This window comes from Danio rerio, chromosome 1, assembly GCF_052040795.2.
Source record: "Danio rerio strain M-AB ecotype USA chromosome 1, GRCz13ab, whole genome shotgun sequence".
Classification (NCBI taxonomy): Eukaryota; Metazoa; Chordata; class Actinopteri; order Cypriniformes; family Danionidae; genus Danio; species Danio rerio.
This window is the reverse complement of record NC_141021.1, coordinates 26,904,235-26,922,436: the sequence shown is the minus strand read 5'-3', so window position 1 is coordinate 26,922,436 and position 18,202 is coordinate 26,904,235. Positions and strand designations below refer to the sequence as shown.

Genomic DNA, 18,202 nt, shown 5'->3' with positions numbered 1-18,202 from the left:
AGCATCGCTCCTCGAATCCAGGTAGACATCAGTGAAGAGCCGCTGCCTGTGGAGCCCAGAAGAAAGAGGCCCAGACACTGAGTCCTCACATGCAGAATCACACCACATGCTGCATTTGTATATACTGTAAATACTGTATATAGTTCTAGAGCAAGTTTACAAGTAAGTTTCCTTTTCACACACTCTTGTTTCATCAATAGGATGTGTTTGGTGATTGTCAGTTGGTTTGCTCATGGTTTTTAATGCTTTGCGGTGTGGTCATCAGGTGGTTTTCTGAGCGGTTGTTCTCATGTCGCTGGTCGGTCGCTGGACTCCTCTGGGTGTTTCGATGCGTTTAGTGATTCGCGGCGTCTGGTAGGTTAGGTTAGGGTCCCTCACACGGTTTGCAGCTTGACGTGCTGTGAGGGCTTGTGTGCATCAGTGATGCTGAGAGCTTCACCACTGGTACTTCACAGATACCGGCAGGGTCACCCATAGTGGACAGGTCTCAGCTGAGATGCCCGACTAAGACAAACCGGCAGATTCTGGACCGCAGAATATCATACACTGAAGACAATGCCAACAACATCAGAATTAAGAAGACACAGGTGGAAGTGGAACAATCGACTGTACAAGACAAAATAAAATAAATAGGTAGAAATAAATTCAATAAATAAAAAAGTTAAGGTGAACAACAGTGTTGTATTTTTTTTCAGCACTCTTCTATACATTTCTATACAAAGTCGAGGGTTTTAGTATATTATATTATATTATATTATATTATATTATATTATATTATATTATATTATATTATTTTATATTATATTATATTATATTATATTAAATTATATTATATTATATTATTTTATATTATATTATATTATATTGTATTATTTTATATTATATTATATTATATTATATTATATTATATTATATTATATTTATTATATTTATTATATTATATTATATTAAATTATATTATATTATATTATATTATATTATATTATATTATATTATATTATATTATATTATATTATATTATATTATTTAGGGTTGTCAGTTGATTATAAATGTTCATTTAGTTCACTAAAATCAAAATTCATAATTCAGTTTTACAGACCTTGCAGATTTGGCTGCCAGCTTTCTTCTGCATGTTTTTGTTTTTTCTTTGAGCAAAAAGTATAATTTATTTAGAAAAATATTTCCCAAATTATGTTTAACAGAGCAAGTAATTTTTTCACAATAAGTCTGATATTTTATATTTTTTCTTCTGGAGAAAGTCTTATTTGTTTTAATTCGACTAGAATAAAAGCAGTTTTTAATAAAAAACAAAAAACATTTTAAGGTCAAATTTATTAGCCCCTTTAAGCTATATTTTTTCGATAGTCGACAGAACAAACCATCAATATACAATCACTTGTCTTATTACCCTAACCTGCCTAGTTAACTTAATAAGCCTAGTTAAGTCTTTAAATGTCACTTTAAGCTGTAGAGAAGTATATTGAAATATGTCTAGTCAAATATTATTTACTGTCATCATGGCAAAGATAAAATAAATAAGTTATTAGAAATGAGTTATTAAAACTATTATGTTTAGAAATGTGTTAAAAAATCTCTCTGTTAAATAGAAATTGGGGAAAAATAACAGGGAAGCTAATAAGAAGATAACTATAGATAGTTACATTATGTAAAGTAAAATCATAAGAATTTATGATTGGAAATCTAACACACCAGAGCAAAATAAATAAATTAATTAATTAATAACTTGTGTTTTACAAATCTTAATCTAACTTTGACCTTAATGAAATTATGTGGAGTGAACTAAAACAGAGCATTTGACCTGAAGTCACGACATGGATGGCGAAATCTGCTTTGCACAGAAATATGAGCAATTCCAGCATAATGGATGTGACATTTGCAGTAAAATCTCAAAACATAAATTCACAAAGTATATGTTAACATTATATTGAAACATCTTTTTATTTTTTATTAAATTGCTAACCACAGAGTTATGAGATCAGAAAAAAACAATCAATTAATCACAATTACAATTCAAAAAATCAATCACAATTTTTCATATTTCAAATCAAAACCCAAAAAGGTTTGCAAGTTTACAGTATTCAACATAGCTTCTAGAGATTCTGTGAATTACCAGATTCACTATAGAACTAAAATGATTGATTTTAATATATTTTATTTGACATTTTTTGCATTTATGAGGAAAACGCTCTGTTATGGATGTGACAGATGTGAAATTTCCATTTGTGTGACTTTTGTAAAACAAATATAATTTTTGAAAAAAACCTTGACAGATACATTTTTGAGTATTTCTGTACTGTAAAATACAAGCCTGCTCAAACAAACTTAGAAAGGGTTTTTGGTGAAAACCTTTTTTCATGGCGAGGTTCACATTTGGCGAAGTGGGTAGCACTTTTGCCTCACAACAAGAAAGTCGCTGGGTTGAGCCTCGGCTGGGTCAGTTGGCATTTCTGTGTGGAGTTTGCATGTTCTCCCCGTTTTTGCGTGGGTTTCCTCCAGGTGCTCTGGTGTCCCCCACAGTCCAAAGACATGTGATATAGGTGAATTGATTATGCCAAAATTGACCATAATGTAGGTGTGTGTGTGTGTGAGCGTGTGTACGAATGTTTTACCAGTGATGGGTTTCAGCTAGAAGGGCATTCGCTGCATAAAAAAAATATGGTGTATAAGTTGGCGGTTCATTCTGCTGTGGCGACCCCAGATCAATAAAGGGACTAAGCTGAAAAGAAAATGAATGAATGGATGAATGAATGAATGAGGTTCACATTTATGGAATTGCTCATATGCTAAAACAGCCACTATTACAGTGTATAACAACTTGATCACACTGTAGGTAAATTTAAACAACCAAAATAGACATATACGTCATAATGCTTTATATATATGAACATGTTAAAATGTCTTTTCACGAGAGCTGTTTAGTTGATATTTCGTGAAATGCAGTGTTGAGGTCTATCTGGACATCTGTCACTCTGCAGCTGAGCTCATGATGAAGAATCGCCAGGGATGGGCAATAATACTGTGCACTGAAATGTATTTTAAAATAAAATACCAAATACCTCAATTTTACATGTATGTAAAATAAACTAAAGAAAACAGCAGCCACAAATGTATTAAAATAAACACTGCAAATTTTAGATAGTAGATTTAACTACCTTGGAGTTAAAATTAACACTCCCTCAGAGTTTATATGGGAACCACTATAAGTGTTAAAAATAACACTTTTGAAAGTGTTAACATTGTCAACACCAGGAGAGTGTTAATTAGCAAACTCTTACTGTGTAAAATATCTGTTAAATTTCCGAAAAAATACCAGCAGCTGTGGTTGCCAGAATCTTTCTGTGAAAAACATGGATTTTTCATGAACTAAATATACTAATACACTAATACATTGTTCATTTTACAAAATCATTGCTTTGTGCACAAAAATGTAAAGTCTTTAGATACAATAATGTTTTCATGTGTGATTGCAATTAGCAAACAGATTTTGACTTCATTAGAAACTACACAGTTACCCTTAAACAAAAGAAGCTGCAGCATAACATCAAATATTCTCAGTTCATCTTGGACTTGAACAGAGACGCTATTATCCTCCACAATGGTGACACAAAAACCGTTTTGCTGTTTTTCTTTTTTTTTTTCCATTTTTAGATTTTACGGAAAAATACCGGCAGCTGTGGTTGCCAGTAATCTGCTGTTTTTAACATTCATAAATTCAGTTTACAGAATATTTCTGTTAAAAACACATTTAACAGTCTGTATTTTTTTATCCATCTCACACTGCACATTTTAGATTTGGTAGATTTAACAACCTTAGAGTTAAAATTAACAGTTCCTCAGTGTTTATATGGGAACCACTATAAGTGTTAAAATAACACTTTTGAAAGTGTTAAAATGTTGAACACTCAGAGAGTGTTAATTAGCAAACTCTTATTGTGTAAAATATCTATTAAATGTATGTCAAAATACTGGCAGCAGTGGTTGCCAGTAATCTGCCGTTTTCAACATTTTACATTTGTACAGTAAATACATTCGTTTCCAGAATATTTCTGTTAAAAATACATCCCATAGTCTGTATTTTTCATTCAAACACACTTAAGCCTTAAATTCCAGAGCAAAATCCTAACTAGTGTCCTCACTACAGAGGGCTAAACACTCAGACAGTGATGAAGTTAATGAGACAATTAAGTGTCTAATTAAAGGATGATTGAGAATTATTGATGAACAACAGTTAACTAGCAGAATGAAAGAAAAACAAGCCAAAACCAAAGATGAAATCAACTGGGGAAAAAAAACTCTAAATAAAATAATAATCAATAAAAATTTTATTTTTTAACATCTTTAAAAAAAAACTCATCACATTAAACAACTTATCATGGAGCTTTACCTATTACTGACCTTTGACTTGATTTCTGTCATGTGAACAAAAGCTCTTAATGAAATTTCTGTTGTTCATTTGAAGTCACCATGATGGAGGACAGAGTCTGCTTTAGTCAGGTTTTTCAACTTCTTACTATAACTGTCTTTTATTTTGGCTGCTATAGTTAGTATTAATCACTCTATTTAAACATAAAGCATGGAAAGCCAAAAGAAAATAAAAGTGTCAGTCTGAAGAGATTATTTATGATATCATAGCCATCCTTTCCTGCTGATTTTTTTAATTCAGTATCATATAAGTTATGTTTGAGAAATAAATAATATACATAAATGAAACCACTGAAGCTCCAACAATTAATGACCTTATAACAGGTTTAAAAACACCATGTATGAGAACGTTTGATCTATGGCAAAACTCAAAAACACCCAGACATCAACAATTAGTCTTTGAATCTCAATGATGGTGACAAACAAAAAAATAAAAATCAAGTAAAAAAAAAAACCTACTGAAATATCACCTCCCAAAAACAACACAAAATACAGGAAAAGAAATTGTAAGAACATAAAGCTGCATAATTTATTCATGCTGCAATCCATGCTGGGAGCTTTATTCTATGCTGGTACCCAGCATGCATTGCGGCATGAACTATACAGCTTTTCTTTTTAGCAACCACCATTGAGGTTCATATCCTGATTCTTGATGTCTGTGTGTCATGATGCACAAGCTGGAGCTTGAATGTTTAGTGCATGACACTCTAATTATTAATTGCATCCTAATTGTTTGATGTATCTTCTATTAAGAGTAGCAGACTGCCAGTAGTACTCTCCCATGCAGTATAATGCAACTATATTCGCATATTTTTATCAATCAACTTATTAAACACCTGAAATTATATCTAGAACTATTAAGCATAAACAGTTTAGTTTCTCTTGACCTTTCTTGCTATAACTGATGATGAGTTTAAGAAACATTAGGATATAAGCGAAAAGCTTCAAGAGCTCAAATAAGCAGCCTCTGATCTCCATGATGGTGAGGTCAAATGAAATATTTTTAATAAAAAAATATAAACCTCTGTTCATTGTCAAACATTCTTACAGAAATGAAGTCAAACTAATCCGTGAAGCTGCTTATACTATTATTTAATGGAGTTGTTTAATCCTCTGTTTTAATTCAGTTGGTTTGGTGTGAGGCTGTGTCTGTAGTTTTATTTCTTCCTTCAATTTCTTATTCCTTCAGTGATTGTGCTTGTTAACAGCAGGTGTTCAACAGCAGGTGTCTGAATTCACTTATTTGTGCTCATGCGCTCTGTCTGGACTAAACTAATTGACCAATTTAAGGGCCAGGTGAATGAGGGTGTAGGGCGAGATCAGACACTCTAATTAGTTTCTCAAATATAAGGGTTTTCGACATAGGTAGATACATGTTACTCTGTATGACAAGGAGGCAAATCAGCTTCTAACGCAGAGAGGGTTAGTTTACCTTTATCTAACTCTAGAATTTTAACACTTTACTCTGAATTACCACAACACTTGAAATTTAACACCAACGAATTTGCTGTGTATTTAGAAAATTATACAAAATACTTTTACAAGGAAGTGTGACATTTCTTCACAAACCTTCGATCAATAGACCTGTTCGATCAATCCCTTCACCATTAAACTGATTTGTGAAATAACAACAGCCTTTCTCTGAGCAAGTTTTAAGTCAGCTTCTCTGCCAACTCATTCACCTCTACTCCTGTACATGAGTAGGCATTCATAAACATTGTTTCTCTTTCAATTCAGTATAAATTTTGTGCAAATTTCATATAGAAAGTCCTGTCTTAAAGATGATCTCTTTAATCACTGTAAAAACCATCTAATGCAGATAATGAGTTGGAACATACTACTATATCTCTTCATTGTTTTCATCCATTGTGTGGCCAGTGAAATGGACACCATCTCTTAACGTCTTATATTTTAACGAAGAGGTTATTTTTTTTTGTTCACATAATTATCTTTAAACAAATCTTTAATACTTAATATAAAAACATAATTTCTGAAAACTACTAAAATCCACAGTTTTTGTCATTTCCATACATCATGCTAGTTTTTGCAAGTGTTCTCTTTAATGCACTTCTCTTAAAAAAAAAAAAAAAAAGGTGTTCTCTGTTTTTGCAAATAAACTCTTTATATACAATATGTCCTGCTGCAGAGGAGGAGCTTGGCCAGATGCACCCCAGCCCAAACCAAACGCATGAATTGAGCATGCCATTGTTAATATTAGGAGAAACATAAACGTATGTATGCTTTTTTGGAGTCGAACGCTTTGGACATCGCTTGAACAAAATTTAAGACTTTGTAAAAACTCAATTATTTTTTTAATACCTTTTAAGGGCCTTAATTTTCTCATAACTGATTTATCAACTTTTAATACTTTTCAAGACCCCGCGGACACCCTGTAATAAATAGCATCTGTATGACAAATATAATTAACCTGATGTTTTCTAATAATGATAACGTGTCGTAGCATATAAACTAAAAATAGCTGTGGGCCTAAAGTCATGGTCACACTGCACTTTTAGCCCCATAGATTTCCATGCATACGCATGCGAAAGCAGAAGACAGGAAAAGCAGGCTTGTGCGACAAGTTTTGCATGTTGCTGCGTTGTAAAGTTCTAGTTTGGCAACCTCTGACCTGCAAAATATTGGAGAAAAAAAAAAAACCTAGGAGGGCTGATCATTTTGACTTCAATGAGCTATACAGTATATGGACAGATAATGTTTTTCAGCCAATGATGAACTCTCGGTAAAAGCTTGCCTTAATGTGACTATTTTCAATCTGATATGGTTCCTTTTACAGCATGGATGTTGTGATGTAATTCAAATATAATCAGTTAAAAAGGTTTAAGCATGCAATTGGTTGTTAAAGTGTGAAAAAAGACGCAAGCAGCGTCATTAGCAGCAGGCTAGCGCAAAAGTTTCATTGAAAATACTGGTGTCAAATTAATTTCCATATTTTAAAGACGGTGCAGAAAAATGGAATTAAATGCAGTGCTTCTTGTTTGGTCTGATACCTACTTAATATTGTATCTCAGCCAGGTAGTGATGATCCAGGCCTGAAGCCAGCCTGGTGAAAGGGGTGATTCTTTTTCTCAAAAATTGACTTATTTGCAGTTATTCGCATCATTTTCTATTTAATGGTGAAATTTAAATATTGCATTTAAGTGCAATTTTTAGCACTATTTTTAGCTGGATTAGCTTGTGGGATGGCCATCAAAACCACACATTATAATGTTCCAAAAGATATTAGTTAAATATTTAGAATAAACAATAATAGCCAAATTACTATTCAAATTCATTTTAATATGAGCCGCTTTTGGTGCTTTACACCTTATTATTGCTCATTTTTTGTTTCAAGAATAACGTCCAAGATTTAGAATAAAAAGTTACTTGTAAAATCTTTCCTCCATTTAAAAACAATACAGTAGTGAGAGATGACTTCACTTACGTCAGATTGTGTGTTTTCTTGCTGGTTGTTAAACTCATGAAAACTTGTTTGCACTGGCCAAAACTGATTAGCTGAAGTCACACTGAAGCCACAGCCGACAGAGGATTCCGCTTGCTCTTACTGACTTTTTCTATGGGTTATTTTCAAATTAATTAAAAAATTAAATGAAAGAGAAATTAAAGGTTTGTGTGCATATATCTCATTGCATGTGGACATTTTAAAAAGCTTTTCCAAGAGATCTTTAGTTGATATTGGATTTAAAATAATGAATCATAATAAATATCTACTGAGCCTAATTAATTTGAGTCATATTTAAATCAAAATGCTTCTTTATGTTTCTGTATCACTAATTTTGTTGAGCTTACACCACATGTATGTATATTTGCTGTAAAAAATACAACACTGGTACTAGAGAAGTAATGGAGAAGAACTCTTCTCCTGCTCTGATTGACTTACTGCTGATCAAGAGCTGTTTACATTTAAACCAGTTCAATATTCTGTCACCACGGCAACCTGAGTTTACACTTTAAATCCACACAACTGTCTGAAAGTCTTGAATCCTCTGCTTGAAGCTCTTTTAACTCTCCAAGTTGACAAGTTTCATCAGTTTGTCTGATTTAAGTTGATCTTCATGGAGCAGCGTCGCCTCAGAAGAACCAGAGCTCTTCCTGCACGCCTGAAAGACTTCTGGGTGGAGGGCGTCTCTTCTGTTCTGGATCCTGCAGCTGTGGTCAGGTTAGACCACACTTACAGCTGTGTCTCTGTTTCAGGTTTGGAGGAGCGACACCTGAAGAACACGGCTGTCCTTCCTGACCTCCGTCCAGCAGTCACAGTGTCTTCAGTGGATGCAGGTCAGCAGGCAGAGCCTCTCTCCATCCATGGCTGCAGCGTTGAAGTCTATCAGGACATCTACCGCTCTGTGGTGGAGCCCATGACCAAGAACCGCTGTGGTCACCGCCGTCCATACAGCCTGCAGCTGGGCCTGGATATCAAGCAGCGGCTGTGGGAAACACTCGGGTGTCCTGTAGTGGAGGAGACAGTGCAGGCCGATGGACGAGTAATCATCACTGAGAGCAGGTCTGGTTCCAGCATCGCTCCTCGAATCCAGGTAGACATCAGTGAAGAGCCGCTGCCTGTGGAGCCCAGAAGAAAGAGGCCCAGACACTGAGTCCTCACATGCAGAATCACACCACATGCTGCATTTGTATATACTGTAAATACTGTATATAGTTCTAGAGCAAGTTTACAAGTAAGTTTCCTTTTCACACACTCTTGTTTCATCAATAGGATGTGTTTGGTGATTGTCAGTTGGTTTGCTCATGGTTTTTAATGCTTTGCGGTGTGGTCATCAGGTGGTTTTCTGAGCGGTTGTTCTCATGTCGCTGGTCGGTCGCTGGACTCCTCTGGGTGTTTCGATGCGTTTAGTGATTCGCGGCGTCTGGTAGGTTAGGTTAGGGTCCCTCACACGGTTTGCAGCTTGACGTGCTGTGAGGGCTTGTGTGCATCAGTGATGCTGAGAGCTTCACCACTGGTACTTCACAGATACCGGCAGGGTCACCCATAGTGGACAGGTCTCAGCTGAGATGCCCGACTAAGACAAACCGGCAGATTCTGGACCGCAGAATATCATACACTGAAGACAATGCCAACAACATCAGAATTAAGAAGACACAGGTGGAAGTGGAACAATCGACTGTACAAGACAAAATAAAATAAATAGGTAGAAATAAATTTAATAAATAAAAAAGTTAAGGTGAACAACAGTGTTGTATTTTTTTTCAGCACTCTTCTATACATTTCTATACAAAGTCGAGGGTTTTAGTATATTATATTATATTATATTATATTATATTATATTATATTATATTATATTATATTATATTATATTATTTTATATTATATTATATTATATTATATTATATTAAATTATATTATATTATATTATTTTATATTATATTATATTATATTGTATTATTTTATATTATATTATATTATATTATATTATATTATATTATATTATATTATATTTATTATATTTATTATATTATATTATATTAAATTATATTATATTATATTATATTATATTATATTATATTATATTATATTATATTATATTATTTAGGGTTGTCAGTTGATTATAAATGTTCATTTAGTTCACTAAAATCAAAATTCATAATTCAGTTTTACAGACCTTGCAGATTTGGCTGCCAGCTTTCTTCTGCATGTTTTTGTTTTTTCTTTGAGCAAAAAGTATAATTTATTTAGAAAAATATTTCCCAAATTATGTTTAACAGAGCAAGTAATTTTTTCACAATAAGTCTGATATTATATATTTTTTCTTCTGGAGAAAGTCTTATTTGTTTTAATTCGACTAGAATAAAAGCAGTTTTTAATAAAAAACAAAAAACATTTTAAGGTCAAATTTATTAGCCCCTTTAAGCTATATTTTTTCGATAGTCGACAGAACAAACCATCAATATACAATCATTACCCTAACCTGCCTAGTTAACTTAATAAGCCTAGTTAAGTCTTTAAATGTCACTTTAAGCTGTAGAGAAGTATATTGAAATATGTCTAGTCAAATATTATTTACTGTCATCATGGCAAAGATAAAATAAATCAGTTATTAGAAATGAGTTATTAAAACTATTATGTTTAGAAATGTGTTAAAAAATCTCTCTGTTAAATAGAAATTGGGGAAAAATAACAGGGAAGCTAATAAGAAGATAACTATAGATAGTTACATTATGTAAAGTAAAATCATAAGAATTTATGATTGGAAATCTAACACACCAGAGCAAAATAAATAAATTAATTAATTAATAACTTGTGTTTTACAAATCTTAATCTAACTTTGACCTTAATGAAATTATGTGGAGTGAACTAAAACAGAGCATTTGACCTGAAGTCACGACATGGATGGCGAAATCTGCTTTGCACAGAAATATGAGCAATTCCAGCATAATGGATGTGACATTTGCAGTAAAATCTCAAAACATAAATTCACAAAGTATATGTTAACATTATATTGAAACATCTTTTTATTTTTTATTAAATTGCTAACCACAGAGTTATGAGATCAGAAAAAAACAATCAATTAATCACAATTACAATTCAAAAAATCAATCACAATTTTTCATATTTCAAATCAAAACCCAAAAAGGTTTGCAAGTTTACAGTATTCAACATAGCTTCTAGAAATTCTGTGAATTACCAGATTCACTATAGAACTAAAATGATTGATTTTAATATATTTTATTTGACATTTTTTGCATTTATGAGGAAAACGCTCTGTTATGGATGTGACAGATGTGAAATTTCCATTTGTGTGACTTTTGTAAAACAAATATAATTTTTGAAAAAAACCTTGACAGATACATTTTTGAGTATTTCTATACTGTAAAATACAAGCCTGCTCAAACAAACTTAGAAAGGGTTTTTGGTGAAAACCTTTTTTCATGGCGAGGTTCACATTTGGCGAAGTGGGTAGCACTTTTGCCTCACAACAAGAAAGTCGCTGGGTTGAGCCTCGGCTGGGTCAGTTGGCATTTCTGTGTGGAGTTTGCATGTTCTCCCCGTTTTTGCGTGGGTTTCCTCCAGGTGCTCTGGTGTCCCCCACAGTCCAAAGACATGTGATATAGGTGAATTGATTATGCCAAAATTGACCATAATGTAGGTGTGTGTGTGTGTGAGCGTGTGTACGAATGTTTTACCAGTGATGGGTTTCAGCTAGAAGGGCATTCGCTGCATAAAAAAAATATGGTGTATAAGTTGGCGGTTCATTCTGCTGTGGCGACCCCAGATCAATAAAGGGACTAAGCTGAAAAGAAAATGAATGAATGGATGAATGAATGAATGAGGTTCACATTTATGGAATTGCTCATATGCTAAAACAGCCACTATTACAGTGTATAACAACTTGATCACACTGTAGGTAAATTTAAACAACCAAAATAGACATATACGTCATAATGCTTTATATATATGAACATGTTAAAATGTCTTTTCACGAGAGCTGTTTAGTTGATATTTCGTGAAATGCAGTGTTGAGGTCTATCTGGACATCTGTCACTCTGCAGCTGAGCTCATGATGAAGAATCGCCAGGGATGGGCAATAATACTGTGCACTGAAATGTATTTTAAAATAAAATACCAAATACCTCAATTTTACATGTATGTAAAATAAACTAAAGAAAACAGCAGCCACAAATGTATTAAAATAAACACTGCAAATTTTAGATAGTAGATTTAACTACCTTGGAGTTAAAATTAACACTCCCTCAGAGTTTATATGGGAACCACTATAAGTGTTAAAAATAACACTTTTGAAAGTGTTAACATTGTCAACACCAGGAGAGTGTTAATTAGCAAACTCTTACTGTGTAAAATATCTGTTAAATTTCCGAAAAAATACCAGCAGCTGTGGTTGCCAGAATCTTTCTGTGAAAAACATGGATTTTTCATGAACTAAATATACTAATACACTAATACATTGTTCATTTTACAAAATCATTGCTTTGTGCACAAAAATGTAAAGTCTTTAGATACAATAATGTTTTCATGTGTGATTGCAATTAGCAAACAGATTTTGACTTCATTAGAAACTACACAGTTACCCTTAAACAAAAGAAGCTGCAGCATAACATCAAATATTCTCGGTTCATCTTGGACTTGAACAGAGACGCTATTATCCTCCACAATGGTGACACAAAAACCGTTTTGCTGTTTTTCTTTTTTTTTTTTCCATTTTTAGATTTTACGGAAAAATACCGGCAGCTGTGGTTGCCAGTAATCTGCTGTTTTTAACATTCATAAATTCAGTTTACAGAATATTTCTGTTAAAAACACATTTAACAGTCTGTATTTTTTTATCCATCTCACACTGCACATTTTAGATTTGGTAGATTTAACAACCTTAGAGTTAAAATTAACAGTCCCTCAGTGTTTATATGGGAACCACTATAAGTGTTAAAATAACACTTTTGAAAGTGTTAAAATGTTGAACACTCAGAGAGTGTTAATTAGCAAACTCTTATTGTGTAAAATATCTATTAAATGTATGTCAAAATACTGGCAGCAGTGGTTGCCAGTAATCTGCCGTTTTCAACATTTTACATTTGTACAGTAAATACATTCGTTTCCAGAATATTTCTGTTAAAAATACATCCCATAGTCTGTATTTTTCATTCAAACACACTTAAGCCTTAAATTCCAGAGCAAAATCCTAACTAGTGTCCTCACTACAGAGGGCTAAACACTCAGACAGTGATGAAGTTAATGAGACAATTAAGTGTCTAATTAAAGGATGATTGAGAATTATTGATGAACAACAGTTAACTAGCAGAATGAAAGAAAAACAAGCCAAAACCAAAGATGAAATCAACTGGGGAAAAAAAACTCTAAATAAAATAATAATCAATAAAAATTTTATTTTTTAACATCTTTAAAAAAAAACTCATCACATTAAACAACTTATCATGGAGCTTTACCTATTACTGACCTTTGACTTGATTTCTGTCATGTGAACAAAAGCTCTTAATGAAATTTCTGTTGTTCATTTGAAGTCACCATGATGGAGGACAGAGTCTGCTTTAGTCAGGTTTTTCAACTTCTTACTATAACTGTCTTTTATTTTGGCTGCTATAGTTAGTATTAATCACTCTATTTAAACATAAAGCATGGAAAGCCAAAAGAAAATAAAAGTGTCAGTCTGAAGAGATTATTTATGATATCATAGCCATCCTTTCCTGCTGATATTTTAATTCAGTATCATATAAGTTATGTTTGAGAAATAAATAATATACATAAATGAAACCACTGAAGCTCCAACAATTAATGACCTTATAACAGGTTTAAAAACACCATGTATGAGAACGTTTGATCTATGGCAAAACTCAAAAACACCCAGACATCAACAATTAGTCTTTGAATCTCAATGATGGTGACAAACAAAAAAATAAAAATCAAGTAAAAAAAAAAACCTACTGAAATATCACCTCCCAAAAACAACACAAAATACAGGAAAAGAAATTGTAAGAACATAAAGCTGCATAATTTATTCATGCTGCAATCCATGCTGGGAGCTTTATTCTATGCTGGTACCCAGCATGCATTGCGGCATGAACTATACAGCTTTTCTTTTTAGCAACCACCATTGAGGTTCATATCCTGATTCTTGATGTCTGTGTGTCATGATGCACAAGCTGGAGCTTGAATGTTTAGTGCATGACACTCTAATTATTAATTATAAACATCCTAATTGTTTGATGTATCTTCTATTAAGAGTAGCAGACTGCCAGTAGTACTCTCCCATGCAGTATAATGCAACTATATTCGCATATTTTTATCAATCAACTTATTAAACACCTGAAATTATATCTAGAACTATTAAGCATAAACAGTTTAGTTTCTCTTGACCTTTCTTGCTATAACTGATGATGAGTTTAAGAAACATTAGGATATAAGCGAAAAGCTTCAAGAGCTCAAATAAGCAGCCTCTGATCTCCATGATGGTGAGGTCAAATGAAATATTTTTAATAAAAAAATATAAACCTCTGTTCATTGTCAAACATTCTTACAGAAATGAAGTCAAACTAATCCGTGAAGCTGCTTATACTATTATTTAATGGAGTTGTTTAATCCTCTGTTTTAATTCAGTTGGTTTGGTGTGAGGCTGTGTCTGTAGTTTTATTTCTTCCTTCAATTTCTTATTCCTTCAGTGATTGTGCTTGTTAACAGCAGGTGTTCAACAGCAGGTGTCTGAATTCACTTATTTGTGCTCATGCGCTCTGTCTGGACTAAACTAATTGACCAATTTAAGGGCCAGGTGAATGAGGGTGTAGGGCGAGATCAGACACTCTAATTAGTTTCTCAAATATAAGGGTTTTCGACATAGGTAGATACATGTTACTCTGTATGACAAGGAGGCAAATCAGCTTCTAACGCAGAGAGGGTTAGTTTACCTTTATCTAACTCTAGAATTTTAACACTTTACTCTGAATTACCACAACACTTGAAATTTAACACCAACGAATTTGCTGTGTATTTAGAAAATTATACAAAATACTTTTACAAGGAAGTGTGACATTTCTTCACAAACCTTCGATCAATAGACCTGTTCGATCAATCCCTTCACCATTAAACTGATTTGTGAAATAACAACAGCCTTTCTCTGAGCAAGTTTTAAGTCAGCTTCTCTGCCAACTCATTCACCTCTACTCCTGTACATGAGTAGGCATTCATAAACATTGTTTCTCTTTCAATTCAGTATAAATTTTGTGCAAATTTCATATAGAAAGTCCTGTCTTAAAGATGATCTCTTTAATCACTGTAAAAACCATCTAATGCAGATAATGAGTTGGAACATACTACTATATCTCTTCATTGTTTTCATCCATTGTGTGGCCAGTGAAATGGACACCATCTCTTAACGTCTTATATTTTAACGAAGAGGTTATTTTTTTTTGTTCACATAATTATCTTTAAACAAATCTTTAATACTTAATATAAAAACATAATTTCTGAAAACTACTAAAATCCACAGTTTTTGTCATTTCCATACATCATGCTAGTTTTTGCAAGTGTTCTCTTTAATGCACTTCTCTTAAAAAAAAAAAAAAAAAAGGTGTTCTCTGTTTTTGCAAATAAACTCTTTATATACAATATGTCCTGCTGCAGAGGAGGAGCTTGGCCAGATGCACCCCAGCCCAAACCAAACGCATGAATTGAGCATGCCATTGTTAATATTAGGAGAAACATAAACGTATGTATGCTTTTTTGGAGTCGAACGCTTTGGACATCGCTTGAACAAAATTTAAGACTTTGTAAAAACTCAATTATTTTTTTAATACCTTTTAAGGGCCTTAATTTTCTCATAACTGATTTATCAACTTTTAATACTTTTCAAGACCCCGCGGACACCCTGTAATAAATAGCATCTGTATGACAAATATAATTAACCTGATGTTTTCTAATAATGATAACGTGGCGTAGCATATAAACTAAAAATAGCTGTGGGCCTAAAGTCATGGTCACACTGCACTTTTAGCCCCATAGATTTCCATGCATACGCATGCGAAAGCAGAAGACAGGAAAAGCAGGCTTGTGCGACAAGTTTTGCATGTTGCTGCGTTGTAAAGTTCTAGTTTGGCAACCTCTGACCTGCAAAATATTGGAGAAAAAAAAAAAACCTAGGAGGGCTGATCATTTTGACTTCAATGAGCTATACAGTATATGGACAGATAATGTTTTTCAGCCAATGATGAACTCTCGGTAAAAGCTTGCCTTAATGTGACTATTTTCAATCTGATATGGTTCCTTTTACAGCATGGATGTTGTGATGTAATTCAAATATAATCAGTTAAAAAGGTTTAAGCATGCAATTGGTTGTTAAAGTGTGAAAAAAGACGCAAGCAGCGTCATTAGCAGCAGGCTAGCGCAAAAGTTTCATTGAAAATACTGGTGTCAAATTAATTTCCATATTTTAAAGACGGTGCAGAAAAATGGAATTAAATGCAGTGCTTCTTGTTTGGTCTGATACCTACTTAATATTGTATCTCAGCCAGGTAGTGATGATCCAGGCCTGAAGCCAGCCTGGTGAAAGGGGTGATTCTTTTTCTCAAAAATTGACTTATTTGCAGTTATTCGCATCATTTTCTATTTAATGGTGAAATTTAAATATTGCATTTAAGTGCAATTTTTAGCACTATTTTTAGCTGGATTAGCTTGTGGGATGGCCATCAAAACCACACATTATAATGTTCCAAAAGATATTAGTTAAATATTTAGAATAAACAATAATAGCCAAATTACTATTCAAATTCATTTTAATATGAGCCGCTTTTGGTGCTTTACACCTTATTATTGCTCATTTTTTGTTTCAAGAATAACGTCCAAGATTTAGAATAAAAAGTTACTTGTAAAATCTTTCCTCCATTTAAAAACAATACAGTAGTGAGAGATGACTTCACTTACGTCAGATTGTGTGTTTTCTTGCTGGTTGTTAAACTCATGAAAACTTGTTTGCACTGGCCAAAACTGATTAGCTGAAGTCACACTGAAGCCACAGCCGACAGAGGATTACGCTTGCTCTTACTGACTTTTTCTATGGGTTATTTTCAAATTAATTAAAAAATTAAATGAAAGAGAAATTAAAGGTTTGTGTGCATATATCTCATTGCATGTGGACATTTTAAAAAGCTTTTCCAAGAGATCTTTAGTTGATATTGGATTTAAAATAATGAATCATAATAAATATCTACTGAGCCTAATTAATTTGAGTCATATTTAAATCAAAATGCTTCTTTATGTTTCTGTATCACTAATTTTGTTGAGCTTACACCACATGTATGTATATTTGCTGTAAAAAATACAACACTGGTACTAGAGAAGTAATGGAGAAGAACTCTTCTCCTGCTCTGATTGACTTACTGCTGATCAAGAGCTGTTTACATTTAAACCAGTTCAATATTCTGTCACCACGGCAACCTGAGTTTACACTTTAAATCCACACAACTGTCTGAAAGTCTTGAATCCTCTGCTTGAAGCTCTTTTAACTCTCCAAGTTGACAAGTTTCATCAGTTTGTCTGATTTAAGTTGATCTTCATGGAGCAGCGTCGCCTCAGAAGAACCAGAGCTCTTCCTGCACGCCTGAAAGACTTCTGGGTGGAGGGCGTCTCTTCTGTTCTGGATCCTGCAGCTGTGGTCAGGTTAGACCACACTTACAGCTGTGTCTCTGTTTCAGGTTTGGAGGAGCGACACCTGAAGAACACGGCTGTCCTTCCTGACCTCTGTCCAGCAGTCACAGTGTCTTCAGTGGATGCAGGTCAGCAGGCAGAGCCTCTCTCCATCCATGGCTGCAGCGTTGAAGTCTATCAGGACATCTACCGCTCTGTGGTGGAGCCCATGACCAAGAACCGCTGTGGTCACCGCCGTCCATACAGCCTGCAGCTGGGCCTGGATATCAAGCAGCGGCTGTGGGAAACACTCGGGTGTCCTGTAGTGGAGGAGACAGTGCAGGCCGATGGACGAGTAATCATCACTGAGAGCAGGTCTGGTTCCAGCATCGCTCCTCGAATCCAGGTAGACATCAGTGAAGAGCCGCTGCCTGTGGAGCCCAGAAGAAAGAGGCCCAGACACTGAGTCCTCACATGCAGAATCACACCACATGCTGCATTTGTATATACTGTAAATACTGTAAATAGTTCTAGAGCAAGTTTACAAGTAAGTTTCCTTTTCACACACTCTTGTTTCATCAATAGGATGTGTTTGGTGATTGTCAGTTGGTTTGCTCATGGTTTTTAATGCTTTGCGGTGTG

General features: G+C 33.8%; 1 protein-coding gene across 1 annotated transcript; it reads left to right on the top strand.

The window, feature by feature from the left end:
* Positions 1-6,495: 6,495 nt before the first annotated feature.
* LOC147846842 (uncharacterized) lies at positions 6,496-9,646 on the top strand. Its single transcript, XM_087236530.1, has 2 exons — positions 6,496-9,134; positions 9,238-9,646. Exon 1 carries the CDS (start codon positions 8,517-8,519, stop codon positions 9,051-9,053), a length of 537 nt encoding a protein of 178 aa, XP_087092656.1. The 5' UTR covers positions 6,496-8,516; the 3' UTR covers positions 9,054-9,134; positions 9,238-9,646.
* The last annotated feature ends 8,556 nt before the right edge of the window (positions 9,647-18,202 follow it).

What these genes read in the sequence shown, in the direction of transcription:
- LOC147846842 (XM_087236530.1), top strand. Translation starts at nt 8,517, where the DNA reads ATGGAGCAGCGTCGCCTCAGAAGAACCAGAGCTCTTCCTGCACGCCTG.